Genomic DNA, 13,738 nt, shown 5'->3' on the forward strand with positions numbered 1-13,738 from the left:
GAGTTTTTTCTCAACATTTAGACTTTTTTCCTCGAAATTGTACTTCAACATTAATCTCGACATTTTGACTTTTTCCTCAAAGTGCATAATGAAAAAAAAAAATCTTCCTCCTCTAAAATATTATCTTTATTTTTCTCCTGCCTGGCCCTAATACTCCTCTGTACAGGATGACCCGTCTGACTCTGGATGTGCTTTTATAAAAGACTGGGACCTCAAATTGGTGTGGAGACTCTTTATTGTTCTGGTCTTTGTCCATAAAAAAAAACCAAACTCTGTTTGACTTCAAAAATGTAGAAACTAAACAGCTGAACAGAAGAAGAATGTTGATTTTACAGAAGTTTGGCAGTAAAAGCGATAAAATACCCAGTCTGTAAAAGAATGGTGGAGCTTCTCCACCTTCACATGTTGCTCACATGGTCCACCATGGTGTCGGTGGACTTCCAGCCCTCCACCAGCAGGCCGGCCACCAGCTCCAGCCGCTGCAGCGCGGCCGTCCACGTGTCCGGGTCCCGGTCCGCAGGGTTCTCCCTCAGGTCCAGGACCAGGCCCTGGGGGGCAGCCAGACCTGCCAGCCTCTTAGCGAACCGCAGCAGCTCTGGCGGCCGGATGAAGTTGGAGCTGAGGACGACAAACGAGACAACGAAGGAATGAGCTGATGGTGACGGAGCAGGCTCTGCTGACTGAAGGATCATGGGAAATATGAGGCTCTGCAGACTTCTGGGAGGTATTTGTCTAAAACTAAGACGCACCACGAGTGATGACTTTTAATGTTTTGAGGCAAGAAAAAGGATCTAAAACTAACTTTCCCGGTCATGAAATCACTACACTGACTTCCAGTGAGTCAAAGAATACAGTTTAAAATCTTCCTGCTGGTCTACAAAGACCTGAATGTTCTTGGACCAGAATACATGCTGGATCTGTTAGTTCCTATGAAGCTCCCAGACCCCTGAGCTTCATCTGGATCTGTTAGTTCCTATGAAGCTCCCAGACCCCTGAGCTTCATCTGGATCTGTTAGTTCCTATGAAGCTCCCAGACCCCTGAGGTTCATCTGGATCTGTTAGTTCCTATGAAGCTCCCAGACCCCTGAGCTTCATCTGGATCTGTTAGTTCCTATGAAGCTCCCAGACCCCTGAGGTTCATCTGGATCTGTTAGTTCCTATGAAGCTCCCAGACCCCTGAGCTTCATCTGGATCTGGTTTGTTGTGGTTCCAGAACCAGAACAAGCTAGGTTCATCAGCGTTCAGTTATTCTGCTCCTCACCGGTGGAACAAACTTCCTGTAGACCTGAGGTCTGCTGCAACTGTAGATCCTTTAAATCAGGATAAAAACATTACTGTTTAATTAAATACCTGCTGTATTCTACTGCCCTTACTTTTAACAACTTGTGCTTTTTATTATTTTACTTCTTTTCTTATCATTTTATTTGTTATATAAGCATATTCTTAAATTAAATACTTATGTTTTTTGAAAAACGCGCAAAGTTATGGATAAGTCCTGAATGCAGGCATTGCAGCATAGAATTGTCAAATTGGTTTAATTCACCGTACCAATTGTTACAGATTACTTTTGTAATACTGTATTTGACCCGGTCTTTGTACGTTTTGACCGTATAGAAACGTAATTCTTACCATTGAAGAATGAGATGTACCTGCTGTACTCTACTGCCCTTACTTTTTAACAACTTGTGATTTTTATTATTTTACCTCTTTCCTAATCATTTATTTCATTTTATTTGTTATTTACTGTTTAATTGTGTCTTGCTGCTTTTAATGTTGATGTAAAGCACTTTGGATTACCCTTGCCTTGCCTTTTTGGACATGACTTCAAACCAGAATAATCTCCTGAAGGTTTTAATCACTTTTACTGATCTGCTTTTGATTATCTGACTTCATTGATCTTCACACCTTGAAAGCTGTGAAAGGAGGGAATTGTTGGGAATGTATTTTAGCCTTTGCAGGACTAGGAGAACTAGAACACAGATTAAAAAGGGCTAAACATCATTTGTGAGTGTTCTAACATTCAGGTATCCCAGGCTCTCGTAGGTTAACTCGTCATCACTGGAAGTGGTTCCCTCGTCTCAGGAAACCAGCGACGGAGAGCAGCAGCCCAGAGCGGTTACTAGAGTTCAACACTGAATCCACCATGTTTGGAGCCAAAGCAGACAAAGAGACCAGAGTGATCGGACCAATCAAGGCTCCAACGAAGGGAGGCCAAGTCTAAACCACGGTTCCTCCCCAGTTTAGACAATTATTTTGAAATATTTATCTAAATATTTGCATTTTTGTCAGAAGAAAACTATGAAGCACATTCTTGATCTGTTCTTTTCTAGGAGGTTGTCAGGGGAACCAAACGGTCCGTGTGAAAGTTTACTTTGAATCTCCAATAAGAAAAAGTAGTTTGTCTTTATTTCTAACTATCTTCTCTCTCTCATCATGCATGCAATAAACATGCTTTAAAATCAACCACTGTAGTCTCTGCTCGTCCTTCAGGGTCCATCACATCTGCTCTAAGAACATCTGCTGTGTTCTGCTTCTGTCCACGGACATAAAAAACATTTACAATCTTTTACTTCTCAAATTAAAAAAGGGACCAACGTTTTGGAGGGATTTTCAAAATAAAAGAAGCGATAACAAAAAGCAGACTGAAGTACAGATCTGTCACCAAACGTTTGACTTAAAGCGCTAAGCGTGTTCAGATGCTTGTGTACTTCTCCCTGTGACCCGTCAGAACCTCAGAACCTGCTGGTTCCAGCTCAGCTCTAGAGGTCACAGATCTGGGTTTCCTGTTCCTGTCGGTGACGACGAGGATGACAGAACCTACGGGGCTGAGAAGATCTCACCTGATGTCCAGCCGCTTCACGGAGCTGGGTGCCGGCCCGGAGAACAGTTCTGCCAGAACCCAGACGCTCCTGGCTGTGGAGACAGGACACGTTAACCGTTGGTTCTGAGAGTCCTGCCCTACAAGCTGTTGGAATGAGAGATTCCAGCTGAAGGGAGAAGCAAGTACAGCCACAAGCAGGGAATTAAGGAGTACCCAATAGTATTAGGGCCAGGCAGGAGAAAAATAAAAATAATATTTTAGAGGAGGAAGATTTTTTTTTATCATGCACTTCGAGAAAAAAGTCGAAATGTTGAGAAAAAAGTTGAAATGTCGTGAAAAAAGTTGAAATGTCGAGATTAATGTTGAAGTACAATTTCGAGAAAAAAGTCCAAATGTTGAGAAAAAAGTCAAAATTTTGAGAATAAAGTTGAAATGTTAAGAAAAAAGGCGAAATTTCGACTTTATTCTTGAAATTGTATTTCAACATTATTCTCGACATTTCAACTTTTTTCTCAAAGTGCACAATAAAAAAAAATCTTCCCCTCTCAAATATTTTTTCTCTTGCATGGCCCTGATACTCTTCCGTAATCCTGTCCACAAGAACTCCCGAGAATCTTTCTGAATGCTGATTGGTAAATTTGTTGGGTCCATCTGTGACATCACACAAATGACGGATACCTTAGAAAGCCGTACTTGAAATAACTAATGGTGTGGAAAACAGCAACATCAACCTTCTGAGACTATAACAAACAGTGCATGTGACTGTCTTTACAAAATGCCTCGTAGGCCTATAGACACTCCAAGGACGGAAGTTAGTTAGTTAGTTAGTTCCGGCTGCTGCTGCAGAGCTGTCAGTCGCTCTCTAAAGGATTGGATGGGCCAGAGGAGACATTTACACTTTATTCACCAAATTGTATTTCAACATTAATCTCCCACATTTCAACTTTTTTCTCGACATTTCGACTTTTTTCTCCAAGTGCACAATAAAAAGAAATCTTCCCCTCTCAAATATTTGTTCTCCTGCCTGGCCCTGATACCGTAGAAGGAGGGACACAGCAGAAACATCCTAAACTATTGATACAAGAGGAACTGGACAAACGCCCCGTGATTTCATGCTCATGCACGTGATTTCATGGTTCATGCATTCTGCTGGTCCTGGTTAAGATTCAGTAAACTGATAATAATTCCATCACAGGTGACCATGAGCTGAGTGAAGCTAACACAGCTCAGCGTGATTGACAGGAGGTGGGCGTGTCCCAGCTGTGATTGACAGGAGGTGGGCGTGTCCCAGCTGTTTCCCAGACCTGTTGGTTCGGTCCATGTCCAACACGGCACCACTCGTCCTCAGAAGAACTTCAGAAAACCTGCGTTTGACATCCAGTTCTTCCCCTCCGGTGTTCTCTTCAGCTGCTCCACTGGTACCAGACTGATCTCCCACCAAGAGCCACAGCCCCACAGGATTTCCTCATGTTTCAGTAGAAGAGCAGAGACTGAAAGGTGGTCTTACCGATGCGGTTCTGAGCCAGACTGAGCGTGTGCAGTGAAGGCAGCGTCTTCAGAGCCTCCACCAGCTGCTGCAGACCTCCGTCTTTGTCCACACAACTCTCCAGGAGACGACAGTCACTCAACCTGAGGTCTGACAGGACAGGAGGACAGGAGGACAGGAGGACAGGAGGACAGGAGGACAGGAGGACAGGAGGACAGGAGGACAGGAGGACAGGAGGACAGGAGGACAGGAGGACAGGAAGACAGGAGGACAGGAAGACAGGAGGACAGGAGGACAGGAGGACAGGAGGACAGGAGGACAGGAGGACAGGACAGGAGGATAGGAGGACAGGAGGACAGGAGGACAGGAGGACAGGAGGACAGGAGGACAGGAGGACAGGAGGACAGGAGGACAGGAGACGGTCAGGGGGGGGAGTCCAAGCCACATATTGATTACATTAGACAGAAATTGTCAAGATCTATTGGTATTATTTAAAAAACAAGGGATCTGTTGGACAAAAAATGCTTGCACATATTGTATTTCTCTTATAATTCCATACATGTCATATTGTGGGGATTTGGGGAAACACATACAGAACTGATATAGACCTTATAGTTAAACTCCAGAAAAGAGTTATAAGAATAATAAATAAAGTTTCCTATCACGATACTACTAATATATTATTATTAGAGTCAGCCACATAAAAATTCATAGATATTGTTTATTTAAAAACATGAGAAATATTATTTCGAGTTAAGAATAAAAGCCTTCCTACTTGTATTCAACATTTCTTTAGATTAAAAGAACCAAATTATAATTTAAGAAGACTATGGGTCTATGAAACATGTTATGTGAGGACTAATGTTAAATACAGATGGGTTTCATTTTTGGGAGTCAAATTATGGAATGGATGAACTGAAATGATGTAGCTCTCTGTTGAGTTTTAAAATAATATTGAAAGACAAAATAATGAAGGATTACAATGCAAAATGATTGAATATAATTTAATTATGCAGAGTGATTTAGAGTAAATTTTCTTTTCTTTCTTGTCTTTTGTATTACTGATAAACTGGGTTATCTTTTGGAAGGTACAGGATCGGCAGAAATAAGCCTCGGCTTCAGCCTAAACTCCTTTTTCGGTTTCACAGAGTTCGTGTGTTATTGTTTATTGTGTGAAACTGATTAGTGTAGATATGTAGGATAATGTTTTGTCAGTTACATACACACAAGTTAAGTTGCATATAATGTAATGTAACTGAAATAAACTATTGATTCATTCCCTCCTGGTGAAAGCAGAGTGAAGATGGACCCGGAGCAGCAGCAGCAGCAGCACGGAGCTCGTCTCACCTTCCAGCTCACAGTCCTTCAGCAGGTGCAGGAGCTCAGGAAGACAGTCCGACAGCTTCATGTCCTCCAGGTGGAGGGTCTTCAGCCGCCGGTTCCACTCTGAAAAACAATTCAATGACATTTTAAGAGAGTTTTATGTCCCTGTCAGAAACTTCAAAAGGGAACTCTCTGGACTGAGCAGCTCCATCGGTCTCTGTGCAGGACTCAACAGATATGGTGGAGCATTGAACAGTGACTTTCTCCTAAAAAGAAGCAGAGGAAAAGACGACATGCAGGACTAACGTCAGGAGAGATGGGACTATTCTTTTCCACATTTTCCATTTTTTTCTCTATTTTTACTGGATAATATGTATTTCTGATTAATTAAAAACTATATAAAATAATATTGTGTATTCCTCTTTCATATTTGCATTATTGGTAACCGTTTTATAAAAGCAATACATCACTTGGCGTCGGGCCGGAGAACGCCCTCAGCTGTGATTTAATGAGCGTATATCACGGCCTGTCGTGATGTACTGCTTAAATATTAATATTTAATTCATATTATATTAATATTATAATATAATAATAAGACCACAGGCCAGTCATTTTGCATGACACCGGGCAAAGAACCGCATGCGGACCACCTACATCTGTTTATATAGTCATCCCTGTACTGCACCAGTTAGCCATCGTGTCTGTCTCTCCTTTCTCTGTTCTTCATTCTCTCTGTCTGTTCTCTCTCTTCCTGCTCTGTCCAGCTGGTCTCCAGCAGGAGATTCCCCCCCTTATGATCCAGGTCCTGGTCCAGGTTTCTACCCTTCTAAAGAGGAGTTTTTCTTGCTACTGATTGGCTTTACGTTTTTCTCCCTCTAGGGGAGTTTTTTACCTGCCATTGTTTATGTTATGTTATTGAATTGAATTGAATTGAATTGAATTGAATTGAATTGAATTGAATTGAATTGAATTGAATTGAATTGAATTGAATTGAATTCAATTGAATTGAATTGAATTGAATTGAATTGAATTAGAAAAATGCTGTCGACCACATCCCTCAGAGCTTATTTACAGAGAGTGAATGAACGGCCTCAGGGCGGCGAGGAAGGCAGCAGGACATAACACAAGCTTCAGTATGAAGTGGATGCTCTCAGCACGCAGCTGGAGCCAAACAGCCGGGGCAGCTCAGAACCAGCTCAGAACCAGCTCAGAACCAGCTCAGAACCAGCTCAGAACCAGCTCAGAACCAGCCTCCAGCAAAAGGACGGCTGTCCTTGTGGGTGTCCTGCTGTGTGTCCTGTTTCCATGCCGCTGCCACAGTTCCTGGCAGAAGGTGAACCGCGCTGCAGGTTCTCCCTGGGACTGTCATTAGTGAGGACAGGCCTCTGCGCAGATGAAGCAGGCCAGAGTCACGGGAGCAGCTCAAAAAACACAACTGGCCCCTGAAACTTGCAAAAAAACAAAAACAAAGCAGCAACATACAACTCTTTCAAGAGTGATAACGAGGTGCTAAATCCTGAACACTCACTGAGCAGAAAATGGACATTCCTGTTGATTTGGGCCGACCTGAGACGCATCAGTCCCAGACCCTCCATCTGCTGCGCTCATCTTTAAGCAACGAGGAAACAGACCGAACCTTGACAACTCTCTTCTGTCAGGCTGAGAGTCGGCTCATGGCTGTAACCCCTCAACGGTTAATGCCTCTTAAACTAAAGCTGAAAGTTTAAACCTTGATCACATCTTGTTTTATTTCAAATCCACTGCGGTGGCACATAAAGACAGAATCCTAAAGCCCTGTCATTGTGCTGATATTTGTGCTCCTGACTGTATTGTTCCTACCAAGAGTCAGATGTGTGAGAAGGTGAAGCAGGAACTCTCCCCGTGGGAGGACCGGTACCTGCCAGAGTGTTGAGGAGCGAGCTCAGGGCCGAGCCGGTGGGCAGCCTGATCCCAGACAGATGAAGCCGGCCCAGCCGCGGGGACCGCCGCAGCACAGACAACAGGAAGTACAGGTTTGTGTGCAACTTGAACTGGACCGTCAGCTTCTCCAGAGGCAGCTCTGCAGAAAGACAAGAGCACATCATCAGACATGATCTCAACCTGGACCACTTCAGCGTCCAGCAACCACACACTCACCAGGACTAAAGCCTCTACAGGTGGAGCCGCTCAACCCACTGAGCTCTCCAGGACCCGTAGTTTCACTAATCTTTAGTACATCTTTGCAAACATCGTAGATCCAATACCTGCTTTTATTCTGCAATTCACTCAAATGTTCACTCTTATTCATTCTTATTTATTTATACGGAAGCGTTTTGCATTCACTTGAGAAAAAAAAAAATCTGCTCTGTTTTTCTGAATTAACGAAATAATTATCTCAGAATTCGGAGAAAAACTTTAATGAAAATAAATAAATCTGCTTCAGATCAGAATGGGCTTTCCGTCTGAACAACTGAAAGTCCTGAGGTGCCTGCGCAAAGTCCACAAACTAATAACAATACCATCTATATAACTTAAAGACAAGAGTATCTCCCAATGTTTCAAACCAAAAGCAAAATTAAACTGGACAGGAACATGTTTGCTTCCATGAAATCCAGCTCTTAAGTGAATGACAGATTCTTGCATGCAGATTTTTTTTTTCCATTAAAACTTTTCTCAGAATTCTGAGATAATTATCTCGTTAATTCAGAAAAACAGAGCTTTTTTTTTTCTCAAGTGAATGCAATACTCTTCCGTACATTTATGTTTACCTTGGACAAACTCTGCTCTCACCCCCCCCCCAAAAAAAAAAGATAAACACAAATATGCAACCTCACTCAGGACTTCACTTCAATCACTGATTACTGACATGAAGGAAAAGAAACGTAAATCTAAATGATGCGGTCACAACAGTTTCTTTTACTTTGATTGTGACGTAAAAACGTTCGTTCGGTCATCCAGCAGAAATGTTTTATGCTCCAGTCAGCAGCTGGTCAACCTTTAGTGGCCCCTGAGCCATTAAAATAATCCTCTCATCTGTCCCTAGGAACCTAGAGTGGACGTGTGGTAGAGTTCCTGCAACACGTCCGAGTGTGCGAGGGCTTGTGTGTTTGATGCACCTGAGACGTTGGAGTCAGCAGTCGGGGGAGAGTTGGATGAGATGGGGAGACCCCACATGATGGCGTGGACCTCCGTCTGCAGGGATGTGAGTCGGGGACAGGCGTCCAGCAGGACCTCCATGAGGCCGGCGTTGGGCAGGACACTGATGTTCAGGTGGGTGATGAGGCTGCGGCCGCTGGCAGACAGACGCTTCAGAGCCCAGGCCAAAGTCAGCACGTCCTTCTCCTGGAACAGAGCTGACAGAACCACCAGTCTGAACTTAGCTGAAGAGGTTTACACGGATTTTATTCACGTTTCTGCAGAGGAGGAGGAGTTAACACCACAGGCCGTTCCACATTTCCACCAGGCAACCATATTGTCATTGGAAACTACCGTATTTTCCGCACTATTTGGCGCACCTAAAAGCCTTTCATTTTCTCAAAAACCGGCAGTGCGCCTTATATGTGATCATTATGGTAATTTCTGTTACTGTAGTCAGGGGGATTGTGGGTAATGTAGTTGGTGTCACCAAAGTAATGGCGCTAAAAACGTCAGGAATCGTCACAGACGTTCAAGACAACAGCAGTGATGCTGACTCACATAACGGTGACTTTGACGAGACGGAGCAAAGCTGGTTTTTATTTTGTTAATAAAGTTTGACATACGATACTTTTCTTCTTGTTTTTTTTTTTTTTTGCATTTGCTGTAGGATTTTGTAGCATTTCCTGTAGTGCAGCTCCATCAGGTAGATATTAACTCAACCCCAGCCACTATAGTACGGTATTTTACCAGATATTTATTTATGCGCCTTATAATGCGGTGCGCCTTATATATGGAAAAAGGTTTTAATTCATTGAAGTCATTCATTGAAGATGCGCCTTATAATGCGGAAATACGGTACTCTTTACCTCTGTAGCACAAACAATACGACTGTTTGTGTCGATCCATTTGTGGGCTTTTAGTGGGTGTTCTGAACAAATCAGAAAATAAACATCTTCATGACTGACTTCAGTCCATTTTCAGATAAACACCTTGTGTTTTCTGCAGGTTACGCCTTATTTCTACCATCTGCCTTCTTGACAGAAAGTGGTCTGAAGACGGTAGTTTGACCCCAGTGTTAACACTCCTACAAGGAAAAACTGTGTTTCCTCTACCGACCACCAGGGTCTGATCCAGACCTGCAGTAATACACGTATTTACAGTCTGTTCAAAAAAGAAAAGTTTTAGTCTCCATAGCTAGATTTCACATCCATGACAACAAAATAAAATTATACAAAATAGCATGTTCATGCATAATTAGGCCCGTGGTGTTCTGAACCTCAGTATCACCACTTTACCCACATGTTCAGTCAACTTGACATCTAAGCTGTAAATAATGACCCAACAGAGCACAGTAGATGTAGAAAATATCAATATGGGAATACGTCGCAATACTCTGCCGGCCAATTCCATATTGATATTCAAATTTGAATATCGGATTTTTTAATTTTTCCAAATAATAAGTCATGTTTCAGACGGTTGTAAATCCAGTACGACTTTATTTTATCCATGATCTTAATGCCTTTTACAGTTTTCAGCTAACTATGTCCAGTTTTATTTATATATCGTCTATTACAACAGAAGTTGTCTCTAGGATATTTCCAGAGACCAGAACATGAACCCCCGAGCAATTATTACATAAACATAACATCAACAATGGCAGGTAAAAACTCCCCTAGTGGGAGAAAAACCTTAATCTTAACCTTAGTTTTATGTTTGTTTAACGTTTTATGTAAAGCACTTTGTGTTGCATTTTTATATATGCATGAAAAGCACTATATAAATAAAGATTGATTTGATTTGATTAACCCTTTGATGCACAACATGGGTCAAAAGTGACATGGCTGAGTTTTTTTCTCCCCATATCCTTTTAATAAATTAATTTTATCATTTAGTTTTCTAGGTGTTCCTCAATTAACTTGTTTTTGATCATAAAATATAATTATTTCATTTTTTACTTTTTGAATAAAACCCCTTTTCGCATCACTACCTGTACAATGCATAACATGGATCATTTAGAAAGTACTACAACATTATTATTATTATTACATTACAATGGACAAGTTCTTCACTGAGATACCCCTTGCTCAAAATATGAAAGGAAAAATGGAAATAAAGAACTGTAGTAGTAAAAAACAGAGTACAAGAGTATTTTAAATATTCAGCCAGCATGAAATAAGCTGGGAAATGAATGCAGGACCTTTTTGAACCATGTTGTGCATCAAAGGGTTAAGCCAAACAATGGCAAGGAAAACTCCCATCTAGGAGGAAGAAACCTGGACCAGGACCAGGATCATAAGACCTACCTGCTGAAGACCAGCCAGGTTTAAAGGTATTACAGCCTGATGCGTTATTAGATGCACCAAGAGACCACTCTGACTTGGTTCTGGGTCAACCAGGCCTGCTTAGGTCCTGTCAACATAACCTTTGGCTAAAAGCAAAGGTCCAAGGATCAGGCTTCACAAAGCTGTCCTCATGAACCAGTGGTGGCGTCTCAGAAGGTTTGCCTGTTCTTTTCCTGCAGACTTTGGTCTGATGCTGCAGAGCCACCTTTAAATACCACAGGGCGCTGCTACATTTAAATGTTTTGGCCGGCCACGAGCAGCCACGTGCAGCCACGTTGTTCTGAAACATAGATGATCGTTTTGTATCACGTGTTTATTGTTTTGATTTCTTTTTCCATTCATGCAGTCAACGTTTCATTTTTATTCTTGTTTTTTTTTTTTTTGATAATTATGTGTTAAAGGAGCTTGAGGCTCCTTTTAAGAAATGAGACTCTCTAGCGCCACCCTTCACCACGACGGCCGTCGGGGGTACTGCAGCCAACAGTGAAGCCGGCACGGGAGAACGGGGAGAACGCACATGCAGCGTCATGTGACGTCACATCCACAGGACAGCGCAGGAAATTCGGCCCCACAATTGCAGCACATTTTGCAGCACACAGCCTGTCCAAGGCAACGGAGAGATAAACTAGAGGGCTCATTCTTTTGGGTTTAGAACGCTTCATCTGACATTATTACTAGAAAACTTAAAACGTATACCAATTTTTTTCATAAATCCTGCCTCAATCCTACCTCATGCTCCTTTAACGTAGTGCGCCATCAGGATTTATTCAATGGTGTCGCTTTTACCATCCGCTTGACACTTGGATGTGAATAAATTCTGATTGATTTTAATGTGAAGTTGTTTGTGTTGTTTGCACGGATTTCGTCACAATGGCTGTTTGACAGAGCTAGAGCCGAACTGGTAATGGCCTTCAACGATTATTCTGTAGTGATAATAGTAAACTTTACTACTCTGCAGAATAATATCTATTTCTGAGACTGATTTCTGCTGTAAAAGTTATCATTTTTCCTGTTTAAGGCCCAGGTGGTGCCCCTGCAACATCAAGTCATTTTGATCATTCAATTTGATAAGTAATCTACCTTATGAATTATTAATAATTGTTGAATAAAATTATTAATAATTCTTGATAACTGAACAGCGCTACTTGTTGCTAGGGCTGGGCGATATATCGAGATTTTAATATATATCGATATATTTTCAAACGCGATATGGTACGAGACAATATCGTTTATATCGATTTTTTTTTTAAATACATTTTTTTTTACATTTTTTTAATGATTTTGATATAGCTTATTTTGTGAGAAATTGACTTGAATGTTTTATTTGAGATTTTCACAAATGTTTTGTTATTTGCACAACTGTCAACCTCAGTGGAAAAGTCTGCCTGTTACTGTCTACATTGTATTAATTGCACAGTGTATTTGAATTTAATTGTTATGCAGGAAAGAGATATTTGTTTTATTTTATTCAAGAAGCATTTTTTAGCATTAGCTTCTGTTACCTACACAAAGACTCGGAATAAAACATGACTTACCTCTAAAAACAAGTCCACGTAGCAGCTGACAGGCAGGTATGATTCAAGAGTCTCCAAAATAATCCACTCGTCGAAGCAGGGGTTGTAATTCCGAGTAAAAGTCCGAAATCTCAGCACAGAACTGCAGGTGTGTCTGCTCAGCTCGAGTGTCTGAAAGACGGAACGATCGGAATCCATATATATCCATATATGGAATCTGATCAAAAGAATTATCTCAGAAAAGAGTTTTAATGAAAGAGAAAAGCTCTGTTTTTCTGAATTAAGCAGATATTTATCTCAGAATTCTGAAAAAGTTTTAATAAAAAAAAAAAAAATATGCTCTGTTTTTCTGAATTAACCAGATATCTGAGAAAACTTAAATACGATTGACGGCTGACTTGAGCGTACAAGCTGGAACCCTCGTAGTTTGTTTTTTTAAATACATTTAGATAAATTTATATACTTGGTTCTTTGAGAGAATGTCATTGAGCAGACTCGTGGCGGAGCTGGAATGTTGCTGTCTTTGGTCTGAGAGGTCAAGGGTTCTCAACCTGCTGTATGCAATTCATGTTTTCCCAGTACTGTGTACCGGTCTTTTTCGATTGACTTCTATATGTGCATATATATATATAAATCTTTCTTTCTGGGCCAGATCCGTTCTCGAATCAGCAGATTCGTTCAGCAGTCACACTCATTATGCAGATCTGCACAGACTTGACTTGTCTGTAGCTCTGACTGTGACAGTCCGTCCGGCAGATGCGGACCTGATCCGGAACAGATGTGCAGACCAGACGCGTCATAGTCCCAGCGGCGGGTGTGGGCCTGATCCGGGGCAGCTCTGCAATCCGCAATTTCTTTTACTGGCGGAAATGGGCTTCCATAGTTGGATGTCATTTGATTTTTATCTCCAGTTTGATACTTATATCTTAAAGTCTGCATTAGGCTTATAATTAGGTTTGACATAATGACTGGTAAATCCATATATATATATATATATATATATATATATATATATATATATATATATATATATACATATATATATATATATGTAGCGGGTCCCGGCTGGGCCGCTAGCAGATAGATAATCCTGGAACCGGAGTACTGGAAACACACAAATAAAATGAGTGACACC

At 41.4% G+C, this 13,738-nt stretch overlaps 1 protein-coding gene across 2 annotated transcripts in view; it reads right to left on the reverse strand.

The window, feature by feature from the left end:
- Positions 1-444: 444 nt before the first annotated feature.
- The window catches only part of lrrc41 (leucine rich repeat containing 41), a 96,084-nt gene continuing 82,790 nt past the window's right edge, over positions 445-13,738 (reverse strand). The window contains exon 11 of one of the 2 annotated variants that reach the window (XM_061737457.1): positions 445-618. In XM_061737457.1, the coding sequence (XP_061593441.1) occupies positions 577-618 (42 nt within the window). In that variant the 3' untranslated portion in view covers positions 445-576. The remainder of the gene's footprint in view (positions 619-13,738) is intronic. The other variant, XM_061737459.1, reaches the window with a different exon arrangement.

The sequence above is a fragment of the Cololabis saira genome, chromosome 13 (assembly GCF_033807715.1).
Source record: "Cololabis saira isolate AMF1-May2022 chromosome 13, fColSai1.1, whole genome shotgun sequence".
Taxonomy (NCBI): Eukaryota; Metazoa; Chordata; class Actinopteri; order Beloniformes; family Belonidae; genus Cololabis; species Cololabis saira.